General features: G+C 38.8%; 1 protein-coding gene across 3 annotated transcripts in view; it reads right to left on the reverse strand.

Annotated features, from left to right (window-relative positions):
- IL1RAPL1 (interleukin 1 receptor accessory protein like 1) overlaps positions 1–21,174 on the reverse strand; it is a 1,154,051-nt gene that overhangs the window by 245,723 nt on the left and 887,154 nt on the right. For all 3 annotated transcript variants that reach the window (XM_050936563.1, XM_050936564.1, XM_050936562.1), the window contains exon 6: positions 4,879–4,953. In XM_050936563.1, coding sequence (XP_050792520.1) covers positions 4,879–4,953 — 75 coding nt within the window. The remainder of the gene's footprint in view (positions 1–4,878; positions 4,954–21,174) is intronic.

Genomic DNA, 21,174 nt, shown 5'->3' on the forward strand with positions numbered 1-21,174 from the left:
CCTCCCACACTCTGAATCTATCAGCCCCAACCCAGAGCCCCCTCCCGTATCACCAAATCCCTCATCCCTGTCCCCACACCAGAGCCCCTCATGCACCCTGAACCCATCATTTCTGGCCCCACCCCAGAATGTGCTCCCCCAGCCCAGAGCCAATACTCCCTACCAAACGCCAATTCCGAGTCCCCTCCCATACTCTGAACCCTCGGCTTCACCCCTGAACCCCAATCCTCCTCCTGCACCTATAAATCCTCATCCCTGGCCCTACCCCAGAGCCCGCACTCCCAGGAGCCTCTCACATCCCAACCCTCTGCCTCATCCTGGAGCCCCCTCCCACACCCTGAACTCCTCATTTCTGGCTCCACCCCGGAGACCAAACCCCCCAGCTGGAGCCTTCACTCCTTCCCACACCCCAACCCCTTGAGCCAGCCTGGTGAAAATGAGCAAGTGAGTGAGGGTGGGGAGAGCGAGTGACGGAGTGGAGGATGGAGTGAGTGGGGGAAAGGCCTCAGAGAAGGGGTGGGGCCTCAGGGGAGGGGTAAGAGAGGGGTGGGGCAAGGGTGTTCAGTTTTATGTGAGTAGAAAGTTGGCAACCCTAAGAGGAGTTCATACTAACAGCAGAGAGTGCTGCTAGCATTGAACCACTATGAAAATAAGCACCTTTAAAAATTGCTTCAGTTTTAATAATGTTAGGTGTTAAATAATAAAAGGTAACTTTTAAATATATATTAAAATGATGATGATTTTTTTCCTTTAACAGCATTGTTATGTCATTCAGGTGCATTGCATGAAAATCGTTTTCATTCATTTTAATTGAGTACTAGAACAGAGGCACTTTTTATTTATGTATTTATTTATATAATTTCTGATTAGACTAGTTAAGAAGTACTTTTCTCATTAACAAGACCAATTTCTGTGGAAGATTTAATAAAATACATTGTGATATAAATGGACCAATAATCTCCTTCCACTGAAGCTTGACCTTTAGGAATTCTTTACACCTCTCTTTTAGAAACAATGTGTTAGAAACAGTGTTAGCATCTTTTTGTGTGTTTTAAAAGAAAAGAAATAAAGCCCCAATTCATCATTAATTCAGTTTTATAGGAAAAAAATACTTTTTAGACCAACAAGGGAGAATATGCTGTTGGACCATAGAAGCAATTTTTACTGATGGACTAATCAAGAGATTAGTTCAGATAAGGAAGAAAAATGTGGCTTCTTACTCAAACAGCTATCTGAAATGTTTTGGTCGTTCAGAGAGTGCTGGAAATCATGCCAGACCAGGTTATTTCATCATCATTTTTTTGACTATTTCCTGCTTTCAATTTCTCTGACAATACTACAAGTATACCATTTTTTTCTGCAGAATTTTGGCAATTGAACATACAGTTCTGGGTAAGACCACCAAATGGATAATGTGGGAGAAAAACAATAACAACAACAACAAAACAAGGAAAAAAATAACTAACTAACTTTTTCTGTCCTTTTTCTGTTTCAGTTAATGTTTTATTCAAAATTGTGGCTGAAGTTTCAATCTATTTTTATGAGCTGCTTTGCCAATCCTCAACAAATTGTCTACTGTGAACACATCTGTTTTGTACTGTTCCACACAAGAGCACTATATTTAGAATAAAACCAGGCACTACAGGGACATCTGTTTATTTAAAGAATAAGAGAGAAAAAGACAAGACAATTATTTTAAAATGACTCCTAATATTGTAAGCTATTATTGACAGAAGAACAGGTTAAACTTTGGATCTGAGTCTTATAGTAGACTTTCAGTTTAGCATGCCTGAATTATTTGGGATAGAAATCAATGTATGACAACATTAAAAGTCATCTGAAATGTTAAAAATATCCACTGTAATCTGAAATCCTAGGATTTTGTTTGTATAACAGATAATTTCAGTGAATTCTGGAAGTTCTGAGCTGACGGGGACTATTTTGGAAATCAGTTCTGATTTCTTAGAGGTATGTGGGATTTTATTTGAGGATGAGGGTGTTGTCTAAGAATTTTAATTAAATAATGCAGTCTCAAAAGCCTAATATGATTTTAATAGACAAATTAATGTTCACTTTCCTGTTATTCTAAAACACAATAATAATGATACAAAAGTATCTATTTAAAAAGCACCTCTCCCTCTTAAAAGTACTCAGGGTGCCGAACAATAATCATAAAAGCTATTTCCAATTAACTAATAAAAAGAACACACCAAATTCCATAAAACTACAAATATTTGGGTAAACAAAAAACTATATGAACAGAACAATAGAACAGCAACCGTGATAGTAATTTAAAAAGTGAAGAGAGAAGAAATGAAACAGATTTCAGGAGCAATGAAGTTCCACACCATAGGGCCTACCACAACCAAAGCGCCACTGCTTACTGACTTCCAGGGGCAATGGCAGAATCCCTTAAGCACAAGGTGGTATGTGAGCACAAAAACCCAGCAGGTGAGGGCTTAAGGAGGAGGTCTTGAATACAACCAGGGCCAGTCCCATTCAGAACTTTTAAAAATCAAATCAAAGGCTAATTTAAACTGACTTCACCATTAATATGCAACCAATGTAAAGAACACAAAAGCGAGCTGAATATAATCACAGTAGCTCAAATCCATGAGGAATTGTGCAGCTGCATTCTCAACAAGGTGCAAGCAGAAGATCTTGCTTATAAGAAGTCGTACTTATAAGTCCAGCACAGCGGGAATTACAAATGCCTGACTCCTATAAATTGGAAGAAGGAATATTTTCACATGGACAGCCTAAAAAATAATGTTTTTGCTCCCCAACCTTTACAGTTGCCTCTAAAAACATCTCACTCATCTTCTTCTTTAAGTGAAAGAAAACCAACCACTATCTATGCTTCTCCTAAAACAGCCTGTAGCTCTACAATATTAATTTCAGCTGGGTTTCTCAGCATGGGAAGAGACTCTGACATTCAGACTTGAATGTCAGCTGTTTCAATCTCTCTGTGATACCGGAGTCAAATGGATAAGTGGCAGAATTTTTAAGGCCGGAATCCTGCCAATGCGTAATGTATTTACTTAATTTTAAACATGTGAATCATCTCCCTGAAGTCAATTGGACTAGTCATGTGATTTAAATCAAACAATGCTAAACTTTAGCAGGATAAGGACCTTCAGTTTAAAGACAGTTATTCAACACAGTTTCAATCTCACGATTGCACCCTTACGGCATTAGCATGCTTTTTGTATAGATGCTTAAGTAATTAATTAATATAGTTCCTGTAGGCCGGTTAGACAAGACAAGCCATTATCACTTCAGATTAATTTATGGTCACTCCTCCCAATTTGTATGTGGAATTGACATTTTCAAGTTAATCCTTTCACTTTCATCCACAACTATTTAGTCTTTTGAAAAATGCCTTTTCCATAACCAGGCACTTCACAAAGTATTCATTCTATTTCTTAGAACTTTGAGAAATCAAAGATATGATTAATCCTAAAAATCAGAGACAAAAAGCCACTAGCTAGCCACTAATAATTACACTCTTTTTGAATTAATCTCATCAATATAGTACATTTAGCAAGGAGAGTGACAAAAAGCAAAAAAAAATAAAATCATTTTTTCCCCAATGATATTTCTGAAAGCAACATTAGTCAGGAAGGCTGTTTTGCAGAGTTATTTTGGACTATACTCCCCTGACTTTTCATGGGACTGAGAGAAGAACCATACACACTATCATATATTCATGGGTACTTATGTGACATTATGCATGAAAGTAATGCCTCCGGAAATCAATATTTCAAGGAATTGCATTACAACTGTAGGGGTGCGTGTGCATGTATTTCAACATTTTAAAGTCCCTTAACCAGCAATTCCCAATCTCACCATTTTTACATTTATTAAAATGAAGGGCCACTAAATACTGCTAGTGTCGGGCATAGCATGGACAAGCACAGTACAAAACTCTCTGCCAATGAACGTCAGTCCTAATTTGCAAGACTTCTACTTCTCCTATTTGAGATCTCTCCTCAACAGTATCTCTTTAACATTATTCGGTGCTGCCTTTTTTTTTTTTTTTTAGTCAACAAATGTCTGCCACTTGTCCAGGCTAAACCACCAAACCCAATTCCGTTTGTGTCCACAGATGAAATGCTAGAACATCTGTCAATCCATTAGACAATTTGTTTGCCTTTAGACACTGCCCACCATAATTCTAAACTGCATGTTACATCCCAAGACCCACACTGGTCAGACTGAGAAAAGGAGAAAGATGCTCACTCCACTGATGAATTCCTTTACATTGTCCTGGGTAAGATAGGTCATTCCAAACCCTCTTAAATTGTTGCATATTAGAATAACTGGACACTTTTATATTAACTTCTCACTGTCTGTTGGCTGATTTGTGGGCATCACAAGTATTTATAATTACAAAATGTCATTGTGGATTTATAGTTAAACCCCAAAGCAAAAGAAGCCATGTAGAGGAACTGGATTAAAGTGCAATAAACTCTGCACTTATAATTTTACACTGAATCTTAATTACTCACTGAATCATAAATATGTATATTAGATAAACATATTGTAAAAGTAAAAGTACATATATATGATTTAAATCCCTGTGACTCAGAGATCAATATTAGGATGATACACCAAACTTAACTAACATTGTCTATACACTGAGAATCCTGTAATACACATGTTATAAGTGTTCATTAACCAATGATTATTATTCATAATAATAATATTCTTATAGCAATTGTGCAACACATTTTTTATTGAACTCAGGCATAGTGGTGGCAAAACACTAATGTTCTTTCATGTCTTTCAGGTAAACTTTAATATCATCATCAATCATTAACACAAAGGATGACATCAGCACAATTTACTGAACAGCATGACATGATTGCTACTTACCTAGCTGGGTCTCCTGAATCATCAGCTTACTTTCCAAAGGGTGCAAAAGCTTTGGTGGTTTATCTGTTAGTGGTGCTGGGGGAAAAAAAGCATACAAATATAATTATTCTGATTATTACATATTATACAATAGTGTTTGATCTTTACCTATGCCAGCTGAGATCTCTTAATTTGTGTGCATTTTTAATTAAATAATGTACTTCCAGATGTTATGATGGGTACGTTGTTTTCTAACTGTAAAATAATACATCACTTATAAATAACATTTTTCATACTCAAGGTACTATTTAGAGTTTGTCATAAATGTTTCTGACCAAAAATATTTGTCTTTTTCAAACTGTTCACAAACATTTATCAACATCAGACATTTTCTGTTTTTCAGAAAAAATCCATGACAATTTTATAGATGTTTAATAGTTATTTTAATGAAAATTGTGTGTGAGAACATATTTGTTTACTGAAACCACAATTTTCAGTAAGCAAAGATGTTTGATAATGATTTTCAACACAATTTTGACAAAAATGTCAATTAGAACATTAATAGAAAGATCAATGACACTTTTAAGCAAAGTCAGAAAATGGGTCAGTTCTTGAAATCTGTGAAATGGAAATAGTTTACAAGTGTCAAGATTGTCCACAAAAGTGTTCTTCCATTTTTAGTCTTCCCTAGTACTACCTTAGAACAGTTAGACTGAAAGGAGGGGCTGGAGGGGAGGTTTCAGTTTGGAGCTGGCTGGGGATGGGAAATGAGGGCAGACAGGGTTGTCTGCCTCTCTGGGCCCTAGAATGGACCCTGCTGAGGGGTCCAGTTCTCTATACCTACAAGCTCTGTTTTAGACCGTGTTCCTGTCATCTAATAAACCTCTGTTTTGCTGGCTGGCTAAGAGTCATGTCTGACTGCGAAGCAAAGTAGGGGTGCGTGCACGACCCTCTGGCCTCCCCAGGACCCCGCCTGGGCAGACTCTCTGTGGGAAGTGCACGGAGGGACATATGCTGAATGTTCCAAGGAAAGACCCAGGAAGGTGAAGCCGTGTGAGCTTCTTGCCCTGAAGACAGTCTGCTCCAAGGGAGAGGAGTCTCCCCAAAGTCCTGACTGGCTTTGTGGGGAGCAGTTCCAGAGCATCACCCAGGGAATCCGTGACACCTTCATTATGCTTTTTTGAGCTCTCTGATTGAAATATCCATGTCCCTGAAATCCACCATTCTGCAGCAAGTACAGAATTGATCAGTTAAGGGTGGCTGAACTCAAATGTTTCTCTCTCTCCCCTTTCTCCTCCTCCTCCCATTTCTCTGTCAGGAGCACAAGCCAGTCCGGTTGGATATCTGGAATGCTAACTCAGGCATCACTGTTTAGGCATTGGATAAAAGTCTTTATCTTTAAAAAAATCAAAAGAACTGAAGCTGATTCAAAAGCTCACTGTTGTCCCTTCCAAGAACAGTACTACTTTTCACAAGTGCATTTTGCACTCCCAGGGTTAGACCTCTGAGGCAGCCCACGGTTGTGAAAAGGTTTTAGGCACTTTACTGGAATTCAAATTACTTTTGTATTTGTTGAATATGAATATATTTCTTGACTCTCTCTCTCTCTCTCTCTCTTTTGGAAGGGGGGAAAAGTGGGTGGTAGGAGAAGGAAATTAAGTTTCTGGGATATGAGTTTTCTTAACTAATAATACTGATTTAAACTACAAAGATAGTCATTCACATTTAACATCTCTTTAAAGACTCATAAGTCTGTCACCTTTCAAAGAGTGTCCACTCTGTCATTTAAATGTAGATTTGCCATTCGGTCACTCTCAACTCAATGCTCATTTATCAAATAATGTTTCTTGAGCCATTGTTGTTCTCAATCTCTTTTAATACTCTTCAAAGCAAACAAAGTTCTCTCATACCAGCCTAATTTCCTATTGTAGCAATAACTGCTCTGCTCAGGGGTGTGAAAAATGTACACCCCTGATTGTCACAGTTAAACTGACTTAACTCCTGATGTAGACAGAGTTAGATTTACGCGAGAATTCTCCTTTTGACCTAGCTACTGCCTCTCAAGGATTACCTACATTGACAGAAAAAGCCCTCCCATTGTCATAGGTAACCTCTTTACTGAAGCACTGCAGTGGCACCACTGCAGAGCTTTAAGTGTAGACAAACCCATAGTAACTGGTAAAGTTAATCTGAGTTCAAAAGTATGTGAGTTAGAGAACAACAGATCCCATTTATTTTTTCTTTTTTTTTTTTAAACTAAGTGCTACATTACTTCCTTGAGGCCTTGGACCTAAAGTGGCAGCTTTCTGTAAATATCCATAGCTACAGATGATCACTTTTAGCTAACCAGGGATTAGGGGTGTTAATCTCATAAAACCCTGTCATTGTGTCCAGTGTCATTTATCTAAAGCATCAGGCTTGCTTACAGGAGCTCTAGGGTTATGAGAGAAGATGCTGTTTTAATATATATGTCTTAATATTTATTTAACTTCTTTTAATAATTGTGGCCATTGCTGTTACAAATAAATCGTAGACGATAACTCTGTTGTATGGCCATTTTAAGGTGATAAATTCAGCAGCCAAAGTCTGTGGCCAGTCAAGTTTGAAACTCATTATTTAATGGGGTAACCACAATGCAATGAACTCTTCTGCCTCAATTTGGGTCAAGTTCCAATCTCTTCATGTTACACATGGAAATTCCCTATGGCCTAGGGAACCCCATACTACTGAAAACTGAAGCCTCCAGCATCATAACATGCTGGAGATATGAGGAGGTTTATGCCTGGAGCACTCTGCCTTTCAGCTATTGTTGGCTGCAGAGCAGCCAATAGGTAGCTGAAGGACACCACTACAAATTAGAACAGGAAAGGCAAGAAAATGAAATTTGAGCAACTTTGTATACTTTATTTTAAAATGTTATCAGCCAGATTTTCCAAGATAGATTGTGCTCTGCCAGTCCTTAACTTCAGTATGCATTAAGTATGCATAATTCTCTGAAAATCATGTTCCTAAAGGTAAACCTGCCTTTCTGGCAATATTTTCCCATGGATTAAGATAGAGGTTAGAAGACTGAGATAGCCTCTAACAATTTTTGCAATCCTTGGTGAGTTTAAAAGCTCTGTAATGGAGCTATGTGCATCTTAGAAGTTACATTCTATCTTGCTCCAGCCCAGCAATACTACAGTTTACCTAAGGAAAAAGCCCTTGGGATGGATTCTTAACTGGATGAACAGACTATCCATGAGGCCAAAACATTTGAACAATTTCTATTGTACACCATTTTCTGGCAGGTAAACTGATGCAGAGATGTCAGATAATTCACTTGATATCACAAAAAATACAATTTGCATAAATCCTGACGCCCAGTCCTCTAACCAAACAACATTTTCTCCCATGAAACTTCACAAACTAAGTGAAACTCACAAAACCTGTATTTTAAATTGGTTTCTAAAGCAGATTAAGCACCTTATTTTCTAATTTATAAAGTTTGCTTCCAAACAATATCCATCAACTGCTATAAGTTTTTGCAGCATATCACTAAATCTTAATAAAATATAAAACACAAAGCATTTTTTCTGTATCAGTTTTACAAATAAGACCATTTTTTTCTTTTCTCTCTTTATATTTAATAGATATCCCAAGAGCTATGATAAAGTCATGAGAGATGACACCACTAATTAATGACCTTTAGCAGTAGCTGTAATGTAAAGAAATGCTTTGAATTACAATTAAATTAGAACATACACCAGGAAATTTATTTGGACAGCCCTTTTCTACATGCCTTGAATTGGTATTACAAAGTTTGTTATTTTATGGTAAAAAAACAGTGGCCGAACAGAACTTCACAGCTGTCAATTGTTATGAATATGCTGCACATCATGGTCCCTTCAAACATCTTGGGGGCCAAATTCAGATTTCTCCTTCCCCAAGAGCACAGACTACTCCTACCAACTGAACTATCAGAGAATCTTCATTATGCTTACAGGGATGATTGCACATAGCTGAGCAGTAAGGGCTGTGGTAGTCATTCTCACATAGCTTGTGATCATGTGTTTGAATTAGAGATTTCTCCTAGCTCAGCTTCTCACTTTGTCACAGGCTCATTTGTCTTTTCTTTCACAGTCCATTTTGGGGGTAATGACTCTGGTGTCACAGATACAATATTAGGACTTCACTGCAGGACTGAATAGGAGGAGGAAGAAAAGGGAGCCATAAGCTTAAGGGGAAGTATTCCCACACTTTGAATTCTAAGGTAATTCTAAGGTAATGCATCTCCCCTCTTCTTGAAACCCTCATCTCCCTCTCTGTGTCCTCCCCTCTCTTGAAACAAACCCATGCGACCTCTCTCCATGCCCCTAAAGCGCACATGATATGGCCTTACCCAAGCAGGCAGAAAGTCTCATGTTCCCCAACCACATTACCTACTTTCTAGCTAGTCTTTTCAACATGGAGTTCTTGCTCAACAGCCAGTAAAGCCTTGCTCTCTGCTGTTTCCTGGCATGAGACAGGAAAAACAATCTGGGAGCATGGAAGGAGTAGGGCAAGGCACACACAGCAGGATAGATGAGAATTTTGTTCAGTAGAGGAGAAGCAATGGATGCAGTCTCCAGATCCAGATGCTCCTCATCGTTATAGTGTCTGCTACAGAGAAGAGGCCAAGGCTGATGCTCTAGGAAGTGACCAGTCCTGGGGGTATAAAATATCTCAGGAGTTACTGCTATCCTAAAAGTTATATACAAATACCTTTCATAAGCAGCAAGCATGGTAAAGAAAAGTAAGAGAAAGAAATGAAACTTTAGCACGTAAATATCTGAGTCATTTCTTTCAAAAATGTGCACAATATGAAAGTACATGTTAAAGTAAAATATTATGAACAATGCGCAGTCTCACCACTGATAAGCCATCACTTATCAAAAGTTACTACACACAACAATAGCCAAGATATTGCAGTTTATTCCTACTATAAGTAGAGGATGGAGGAGTGGGAGAGAACAGCAGAATCTCAGATATTACTGTGTAGTAACATGCAAAATGTTCATTTACAAAAAATGTTGACTGCTGTAAAAAAGGTAATTTTCTCTCAATTACAGGAAACTGCAGGAATGTTAATGACATGGGGACCAATCCTACAAACACTTGGATATGTGCTTAAAACTACTCATGTGAGTAATACTATTTAAGTCAGTGGGACAACTCATGTGAGTACAATGAAGCGTGTGTGCTTGCAGGATAGGAACTTAAGATTAAATTATGCAATGTAATGCAAATTCTCCTTTTGGTTATAAATGCACAACCCCCCTAAATCAAAGGGTAACACTGATAGAACAGAACAGCTTTTGGCTTACTGTGTCCGTTTTCTTATATCCTTCAAAAAAAGAAAATATGTAATCATTGCTTGAGACTAAAACTTAATTTGGATTCCATTTCTCAGTTATAACTGGACTGGTTTTCACGTAGATTCATAGATTCTAAGGCTGGAAGGGACCACTGTGATCATATAGACAGACATCTTGAATAGCAGAAGCCACTGAATTTCTCCAAAATAATTCTGAGAGCATATCTTCTAGGAAAATATCCAATCCCGATTTAAAAATTGTCTCTGATGGAGACTCCATCATAACTTGGTAAATTATTCCAATAGTTAATTACTCTCATTGTTAAAAATTTGCACCTTACTTCCAAGTCTGAATTTGTCTAGCTTCAACTTCCATCCATTGGATCATGCTATACCTTTCTCTGCTAGACTGAAGAGCCTATTATTAAATATTTGGTTTCCCTGTAGGTAATTATAGACCAGGGATCGACAACCTGCAGCCCACGGCCCGCTAGTTTGTTTACCTTCCGTGTCGGCAGATTCGGCCGATCACAGTTCCCAGTGGCCGTGGTTCGCCTCTCAAGGCCAATAGGGGCATTGGGAAGCAGCGGTCAGCACATCCCTTGGTCTGCGCCATTTCCCACAGCCCCCATTGGCATGGGATGGTGAACCATGGGTAGTGGGAGTGGCGATTGGCCGAACCTGCAGACACAGAAGGGAAACAAACCGGCCCGTCCCACCAGGGTGCTTATCCTGGTGAGCCGCGTGCCAAAGGTTGCTGATCCCTGTTATAGACAGTAATGGAGTCAGACGTTAACTTTCTCTTTGGTAAACTAAATAGATTGAGCTTCTCGAGTCTATCACTGTAAGACATGTTTTCTAATCCTTTAATCATCCCCATGAACCCTCTCTAAATTTTCAACATCCTTCTTGAAATGTGGGCACTAGAACTGGACAGTGTTCCAGCAGCGGTCATACGTGTAAAACAGAGGTAAAATAAAATCTCTACTCCTACACAAGATTCCCCTGTTGACGTATCCCAGGATTCCATTAGCTCTTTTGGCCACAGAATCACACTGGGAGTTCACGTTCAGCTATATCTCCACTTGCTAATCTTTTTCAATGTCCCTGCTTCCCTGGATGCAGTCCCTCATCCTGTAAATATGATCTACATTCTTTGTTCTCAGATATATAATTTATCTTTAGCTATATTAAACACATATTGTTTGCTTGCACTCATTTTACCATGAGACCCAGAGCCCACTGAATCAGTCCTCTTCATTATTTCCCACTTATCCAGTTTTTGTGACATCTGTGAACTTTATCAGTGATGATTTTATGGTTTCTTCTAGTTCATTAATAAAGATATTAAATAGCATAGGGCCAAGAACCAATCCCTGCAGGATCCCACTGGAAACAGACCATTCAATGGCTATTTCTGGTTTACAGTTACTTTTTGAGACCTGTCACTTAGCCAATTTTTAATCTATTTAATGTGTACCATATTAATTATATATCACTCTAGTTTTTTAAACAAAATGGCATGCAGCACCAAGACAAATGCTGTACACAAGTCTAAGTATATTAAGTCAACACTATTACCTTTGTCAACCAAACTTGTAATATCAAAAAAGACATCAAATGAGGTTAACAGTATCTATTTTCCAGAAATTCATGTTGATTTGCATTAATTACATTACTGTCCTTTAGTTCATTATTAATCAAGTCCCATATCAAACACTCCATTATCTTGCCTGAGATCGAGGTCAGACTGACAGGCCTATAATTACCCGCATCACTCCATTTATCGTTTTTAAAAAATGACAAATTAGCTTTCTTCCAGTTTTGTGGAATGTCCCCAGGGCTCTAAGACCTATTGAAAATCAACATTAATGGTCCAATGAGCATCTCAGTCAGCTCTTTTAAATCATTTGGATACAAGTTATCTGGACCTGCTGATTTTAAAGAAGTCTGTCTTTAGTAACTTCTGTTTAGCATCCTCCACAGATACTAGTGGAATGCAAAGAGTATTATCACCACCACAGGATGAGGCTGCATCATCTGTTTTTTCCCAAATACAGAACAGAAAAGAATATTGAACATCTCTTCCTTTTCTGCAATATTATTGATTATTCTGTCATTTCCATCTGAAAAGAACTAATACCATTGCCAGGATTATTTTTGTTAAAATATATTTTAAAAACTCCTTCTTATCATCTGCAACTCTGCCAGCCATAGATTTTGCCTAGAGTCTCTTGGCTTCCCTTATCAATTTTCTACAATTTTTATTTTCTGATTTATATTCAGTCCTATCAATTTCCCCTTTCTTATACATATTATTTTGTACAGCTGCCTTAACTTTTCCTCTAAACCATTATTTTCCCCACCAGCATAGCCTTCTTCCTCAGTTGTGGGATTCTGGCTTTTGGGGTATCTAGTGTTCCTAAATGATTCCTAATAATTATTCACATTTTTCTGATTTAATTCTTCTCCCAGCTGATTTGGCTCATAACTGTTTTCAGCACTGTGAACTGGTCTAGCCTTTGTACATTTGTAAATGTGATCAAGTCATAATCACTTGTACCTAAGTTAACTTTAAATTTAAGTTCTGTGATCAGTTTGTCTTCATCTGTCCAGACAAAGTCTAATAAAGTCTAATATAGAATTAGATTAAACACTTTTTGAGTAAGGAAACCATCATCTATAATTTTTAGAAATTCGAAAGATGTTTTAGTACTGGCAGCATGAGAACTCCAGCATGTGTCTCTCAAACTGAATTCCCCATAATCAGAGATTTTTTTCTTTTTTCCTATACATTGTAGATACGTGAATAAGCATGTGGGCATTATTTTCCCTAGTGCAATTTGGTGGTCGGTAGCAGACAGCAACTAGTATCCCATCTTGAGCTCTATATGTTAGGGCATGGATCCATAAACAATCAAGATCATATTCTTCAAAGTTATCCATGACTCAGAAACAAGTAATACCATTTTTAACAGAGTGCCACTCCCCCTCTTTTGCCCATTCATTCCTTCCTAAGAAGGTTATTATAATTGATTTTAAATATTCCAATTGTGTGAAACATACCACCAGTTTCTGTTATAGCAACTAGATCAAATTTATGTTCATAAATGAGCAATTCCAATTCTTATTCCTTTTGTTTGTTATCCAGTCTTCTAACATTAGTATACAGGAAATTAAAAAAAAATTCTTCTCTTCTTCTCCTTTTTTTTTTGTTTTGTTCTTCAACATCTTGATTTTGTGCTGAGTGCTCATATCTTCCTTCTTTTAACTCTTTCCTTTTGCAATTATTTTAACCCCCTCCAAACTACTCTAGCCAGCCTGTCCACAGGAAGATTGGTCCCTTGCTAGTGAGGTGGATGCCACTGAAACTATAGAAGATAGACCAAAGTTACACAAAACAAAAGCCCTGCATCCTACACCATGTACCTAATCGAATCTTCTGCCTTCTGTCTTCCTTTGCTTGTGGGATAGGAAGAATCTCAGAGAAAATTGTTTGGATATTATTATTCTTCAGTATGCTTCTGAGTTCTGTGTAGTCATCTGATATCCTGTCAATAATGCTGATACGAACTGTCACCAATGGCTCCTCATCCATAGACTTCAGAAGCCTATCCAGGCTTAGAGTGGCATTTTGTATTGTGGTTCTGTATTGTGGTATCCTGTAAATCTGTCCCTTCCCTTAGATCTGCTGGATCCTGAGATGTATCTTCCATAGTTTCTACACTGGGACCTGGTATCAATTTGAAACTTCTAGTGGCATGGAATTCCTGGTGATTCTCTTGTCACTGGTGACCAGAGTCTCTCCTCAACTATCTCCAATCATGTAGAATGCCACCGTGACCTCCTGCTCCTAGTAGTTAGGAACCACCAGACTTTCTCTCTGACTTCCTTTCTATCCCATTTCTTTGTGGCTAGCTCCATTCTTCCTTGAACCTGGGGTACTGGTGTTTCCTGAACCTGGTTGTCTAGGAACTTCTTAACTTCTGATTCTTAGTAGTGTCTCTGCTTGCCCATCCAATCCAAGAATCTTATTCCTCTAGTACAGGCACTAATGTACATTTCATGTCAGGAAGTCTCTTCTGTCTTCAGTAAGGAAAGAGAACATGTTACATCTGATGCAGGTCACCACCACCACTGTTCCATTGCTGTCCATCTTGATATCACACTTAGTGCTGAACTTAGAGGGAAAGCCTCTTATGCTCCCTTTCCAAACTTCCATATTAACTGCCTGTGTTCATAGTTCTTGAGTGTGCCTAACAAATGACTTTTTTATACCAAGTCTTCTCTGCTTAGCTTAGCTCAGCTCAGCTCCGCTCCTTACCATCAGGGAGTGATTAGCTAATCAGAGACTTCAAACAGCTGGGTTGATTGATGGTCCAAGAACTATAACTTTGCAGCCTTTAGCAAGGGACTGATCAAAGGTCCAAGGGCTATATATAGGGCTATATAAAAGTGGCAAGGGCTGCATAAGAGCAACATTTATAATTGAACAAACCTGAAATGGACAGCCCAACAACCTAGTAATAATGTTCTGCAACACTGCCTGGGGAAGCCTGGTTCTATTATTGAATCTAGCATTTCACAGATAGGTCAGCTGCATGCAGAGACATCTTAGAGGTGGCATTTTAAGCTGCAATAAAATGATTGGTAATGGGACCTAATGTGATCTAGTTATCTCCGTGGCAGATTTAAGATTTGCTAACATGTTCTGAAAAAGGTCTGATACACCATGTATTTAGAGAGAATTCTGTCTCTGCCTTTAATGTCCATATTTCTCATCACCTCCTTCCTTTAAAAAATAATTATCAGAGATATTTGAACGAAAACAGGATTATCGTTTCTTAACAGTTCATCTGCTCCTGCTGCTTCTTTCCCACCTGAAGTCATAATCCTTTCTTTGTGACAACAAAAATTGCTTCTGCAATAACAATTCTGATGTTGCAAATGGAAGGTAGGGAAGCAGCAGCAGGAGTAGATGAACCATTAAGAAACAAAGATTCTGTTATCATGCAAATGTCTGTAGCAATAAAAATCTGGAAAGAGAAATACAACATGTACAACAAGGATGCAGGAATATTTCTAAATAGTGATTCACAAAATTTTAAGTAAATATGGCTCCTAATGACCAAGGACAGATAGGGTATTGGGGGACAGGAGCACATTTCCAACCAGATGTTGGGTTTTTCATTATCGGCTCATCTCTAATTGAAGCTGACATGACATTTGAGCCAGCCTATGAATTCCGGGAAGCTGCACGTATTGCTTTTTGTTCCTATTAGCCTTCTTGAACATATACAGCAATTCTCCGTGGCTCAAGAGAAAGGCTCAAATAATCAAAATACTGCCATCACAAACTATAGTAAAGTCTTGAAATAAAATAAAATAAAACATAGGACTCCTAGCATATGTAGTTAAAATAGAACAATGGAATATCAACCCAACATCTTGACAGGATCAGTCTGCCCATGTGACAGATTTGCATTTAGATCTTAAAAAAGAAAAAGTATTTTATCTCAAAAGACTTTTAGTTGCAGGACAAAATCAAAAGTGAGAGCACAATTCTACTCTCAGATCCACATGGCTGATCTCACCTTCAATATTTTGATTTTCCTACATACAAAGAACTCCAAAAGCAGGAATAGCAGGAAGGTGGTATTGGAATCTACCACGTAGTTCTGAGAAAAGATTTTTGCTCTAAAGAATGTCCTGTTCTGCTGTATTCTATTATATTCTAGTTCCTATACTGCTCCTATTACCCTGGTATCAGAGAACCTATTAACTGAGTGAGAAATGTTGACAACTGATGGCTGGTTGCCACAGGCGCTTCCTTAAAATGTGTGTGTGCATCTGCACACATGGTGCCATAAAGCTGAAATAGTGGCATTGTAATAATAATAATAAATAAACATTGCTATGGATGAAATACCACTGCTGTTAGGCAAATACTCCAGTCCAATAAACTACAATATCTACTTCGGAATATGACTAATGTCTTGGATAGACTGTAAAAAGCAATGTCCAAATTGTAAACAATCAAGAAAGAAATTCCTCTTTAAATAGGAATGTTTTAACAGTTTCTATATGTTTAAAACAGTTAATGATATGTTTAATAGCAATGTAACTTAAAGGGCCTGGCTCAGAAGTGGAGATGAATAAAGGGTGTAAATTATGCCCATTTGTGAAAAAGGGAGTAATTTTCAAGGATGTTGATTCAAATTGGGATTCACTGATGCAGAATTGGACATAAATACTTGACATAATGAGTGGGCTGGCCAAAGTGATCTTTCAGATGTTTTTACCACTCCCATCACTGTGCACAAAAGAGACAACAAAGGGAGATATGACAGAGGTCTATGAAATCATGACTGGTGTGGAGAAAGTAAATAAGGAAGTGTTATTTACTCTCTCTCATAATACAAGAACTAGGGGTCACCAAATGAAATTAATAGGCAGCAGGTTTAAAACAAAAAAAAAGTATTTCTTCACACAATGCACAATCAGTCTGTGAAACTCTTTGCCAGAGGATGTTGTGAAGACTATAAGAAGGTTCAAAAAAAGAACTAGGTAAATTCATGGAGAATAGGTCTATCAATGGCTATTAGCCAGGATGGGCAGGGATGGTGTCCCTAGCCTCTGTTTACCAGAAGCTAGGAATGGAATGGACACTTGATGATTACCTGTTCTGTTCATTCCCTTTGAAGCACCTGGTAATGGCCACTGTAGGAAGACAGGATACTGGGCTAGATGGACCTTCGGTCTGACCCAGTATGGCCGTTCTTATGTGCATATAAGATTGAAATCCTCAAACGGAAGTGAGACTGGCAACCTTATCTAAACCTTATAAGTGGCTTTTACACAGACTTGAATTTTCTCTCTTCTCTCTCTTACAAAGCACTGGTAATACTTTTTTTCCTATCTTCCTATTTTCAGTCTTCTCTCACATACAACAATAACAATGGAAGTAGTGGTTTAAATACAAAGAAAAAAAAAGGGAAATGTTGTTTTGTGGAGGTTATGCCCTGAGGCTCAACCTCAGCTCATAGAAGGGAGTCAGCCCTGCGCTGGCTGCCGAAAAGGCTCTTTCTAGCTCCCTCTTGTCGTCTTCTATCTCATACAAGTTTCATGGTGTCTTAGGGATGGGTATGAACTGAAATTCCTTTGTACAAACATGGCACAATATAAACCAGCCTCTGGCATGCGGCTCACCAGGGTAAGCACCCTGGCAGGTCAGGCCAGTTTGTTTACCTGCCGTGTCAGCAGGTTTGGCTGACTGCAGCTCCCACTGGTCGCAGTTCACCATCCCAGGCCAATGAGGGCATCAGGAAGCGGAGCGTGAGAGGGATGTGCTTGCCGCAGCTTCCCACCACCCCCATTGGCCTGGGATGGCGAACCGCGACCAGTGGGAGCTGCGGTTGGCTGAACCTGCCAACACGGCAGGTAAACAAACTGGCCTGGCCTGCCAGGGTGCTTACCCTCGCCAGCCGCATGCCAGAGGTTGCCAACCCCTGATATAAACATATTGGTACTTTTTTACATCTTCCCTACCTGGTTTCTAAAGGTGTGACTCAAGAATTGACCAAAGTTGGATTGTGGCACTGCTAGTGGATATATGGAACAATAAAAGACATGGAAAGACAAGAAAGCAATGCAAAAAAAAAAAAAAAGAAATAAAAAAAAAGAAAAGAAGAAAAAGAAAAAAAAACACAAGCCACAAAACAAAACAAAGAAACCCCACATCTTAATTGAGGTAGGAAAGGCAACAATATATCCTGAAGTTCTTTGTTTAGGAGAACATCTGTCCAGTGATATTCAACCACATCAGGTGAAATTATGCTACGGCTTTGCCTAATACATCCTGGATATTCCAGTTACTGTGGAGGAGGTAACTTTAGGGCCCACTTCTGCTGTTCTTACATTTGGAAAACTCCGACTCACTTCCATGGGAGTTTGTTCTGGGTAAGGATTGCAGGGTAGGCCCTAAGAAGAGCATTCAAAGTTCACAGGATTAGAGCCAGTGTCACCATCCCTTGTTTCTCATGTTGTTTGGACTTTTTGCCTGATAGAATATGACGTAATTGTGCTGTGGCGTCTCTCTACTAGATCTTCTCCCATCAAGCATTTTCTAAGTATGAGCATCCAATCCACATGTCAATTAAAAATGCATTATACTTTATATATTCATTTACATCTTTGCAGAGTATAAAGGGTCATAAAACACTACCATTCTCTTACTACTTTGTACGGGTGTATGTGACTAGACAAGGTGCAAGACCAGTATTTTAATAATGGCTGTTCTTTTTTGTCCAAATACTGAGTTGCCACTTTGCTTATCTGTCTGTTGTAAGTTCTTACCACATTGTCTGGGAATGAAACTCTTGGTTATTTCTGCTTTTTTCCTGGGTCTACCGTCTATCACAGTCTTTATCACTGTGTAGGAACAACAGGCGCAAATGGAAGTAAAAAAACTGATTGTTCAATTTTCTTTGCTATAGCATGACTGCTGCACAAAGGGAAAAGGAAGAACATTTCTCTTGCGGTATTGTGTAGCTCTGCCAGCTCATATAAAGGAGTTCTGGAGAACTTTATGTGGCTCAGGATCTCTACTTTGGCCACTTTTTATGCATATATATTTTCAGTAAATAACTGTAGTTTTTTTTTTGTCCTCCCTTGTGTCTATATATTATGTCATGAACATCAGAATGTAGGAATGGCCATACTGGGTCAGACCAATGATCCACCCAGCACAGGGATCGGCACCCAGTTTGTTTATCTGCTGCATCCATAGGTTTGACCAATCGCGGCTCCCACTGGCCACAGTTTGCCGCTCCAGGTCAATGAGGGCTGCGGGAAGTGGCGCGGGCCGAGGGATGTGCTGGTTGTCGCTTCCCACAGGGTGCTTACCTTGGCGAGTAGCATGCCAAAGGTTGCCGACCCCTGATCTAGCACAATAACCTGTTTTTTGATATTGGCCGCTGGCAGGTGCTTCGGAGGGAATGAGCAAAACAGGGTAATTATCAAGTGATCCACCCATGTCATCCAGTCCCATTTTCTGGCAGAGGTTTAGGAACACCCAGAGCAGGGTTTGAATCCTTGACCATCCTGGTTAACAGTCATTGAGGGACCTATCCTTCATGAACTTATCTAATTCTTTTTTTAACTCAGTTATACTTTTGGCCTTCACAACATCCCCTGGCAACAAGTGCAGCATCATCATATATTCTGTATTTACCACCCCTGGGACTGCTTTGTCCACCCAGTACTTCCATATTATCCTTTAAATTGTCTCTATTTTTAAAATACTGAACACAGTTATCACAGAGTTAAGCCCTCCCTAATTAAACCAAACTTTATGCTATTTTCTTTGCAACATTAAAATAATGACTATTCAACTGTCCGTTTTTGATGACTCCCAAGAAATCCTTTCTGCATAATCTTCAGGTAATTATACAGGTATCTGAGCTCTCTTGTTCAGTTTCACTTCTTCTATTGCCAGTATGTTCTCTAGTCTTTCGTCTTTCCTTTTCCTATCATCTTGTTCTTAGGTTTCACTATCTGCCAAGATTTTTTCAGAAACTTATGTATAGTTACTACCCCTGGAATTTCCTCTTATATGTTTGTGATTTGGATTTCTCGCCCAAGCAACTAGAGTGTGTATTTCCCTTAAGATCTTTTAATGTATAATATTTATTTTTGAAGCTGAACAAGAGTTTAAAATCCTTATCTGTAGCACATTTCTGCCCTCTTGAGTGGTGCTATGATTTCCCTCAGCTCTCTCCTTTTTAAAGTTAGGGCAGAAAACGATCTTGGAAAAACTGAAGCTTGTGGCCTTTGAGTATAAGCTCTGGATGTTCTCCAGCTTTTTTCAGGCTTCTAATAATGATGACATTTCACAATAAGATCTCTCTGTCTGTTATGAGGCCCAGGTGGAGGAATAGTACCCTTTCTCTTCTGTCTACTTTCAACTTTTCTGGAGAGCTCAGATTTAACAACTCTGCAATTCAAGTTTTACATACCAGATTTTATTCCCTCTATCCACATTTTCCAGGAACCCCTTAATAGTGATCACATTCCTTCTTGCTCTGTTTTCTGTATCATTTAATTTAAGCTTCATCTTTTTCCCACTGTCCCTGCTAGTAGTGCCATACCATTCTGCAACTCAATCTCTCACTTGTTTCTTCTAAGCCAGTTTCTAACACAGTAACTCAATTTTCTAAGTCAGTACCATCCTTCATTATTGCTAGAATATTTGGCATCAGGTCATTTCACACAGCCTTAAATTCAGAGATCAATTCCTTAAATGTCCGTCCTGGTGGCCAGCTGATTCTATCCGGTCCTGTCATTTTGGCCACCATGTCCTCAACTGGAGTCAAAGAGGGATCCCCAATCACCACCGTGTGAGCCTGAAATACTCTTCTTTTAAAAATGAGATTATTTGAGAGTGTCCATTCTCTGCAACTTGAGCTCTGCTTCTTTGGTTTAGGGGGTCAATGGACACAGATTACTTTGCTATCCACTCAGAGTTTAAGATTCAGGCAGCCATTTAGTCCAGTCCCCATAATTTGGGCTGTACACTAGTGGGATTATTTGGGTATGAAGGAACATTTCACGTTACTTTGTTTTTTCATATTTTTTTAAACACACAGCAGCTGCAAGGGGTGGAATGGCAGAATAAGTCCTAGAAGAGATTGATTAGTGGCCAGCTATGGGAAATGGGCAAACATGTATGATAAATTGAACCAGACAGCTCCACAATTGATCACATAGATGTCACTGCCACCACATGAATGCACATAGTTTAACCTGATAGAAGTCAAGCCAAAGGGGATTTTACCTGGGCACAATTGTTGTCCAGGACTCTGTTTGAAAGACCTTGGTAGTAGCTTCTCTTCAGTCCCCATAGAACTTTTCTATTTTACCTGGTTGTATGGCATCAAAGTCTATCATATTGCATTGTTTTAAAAGCTATTACCAAGAAATAA

This window comes from Gopherus flavomarginatus, chromosome 1 (assembly GCF_025201925.1).
Source record: "Gopherus flavomarginatus isolate rGopFla2 chromosome 1, rGopFla2.mat.asm, whole genome shotgun sequence".
NCBI classification, from domain to species: Eukaryota; Metazoa; Chordata; order Testudines; family Testudinidae; genus Gopherus; species Gopherus flavomarginatus.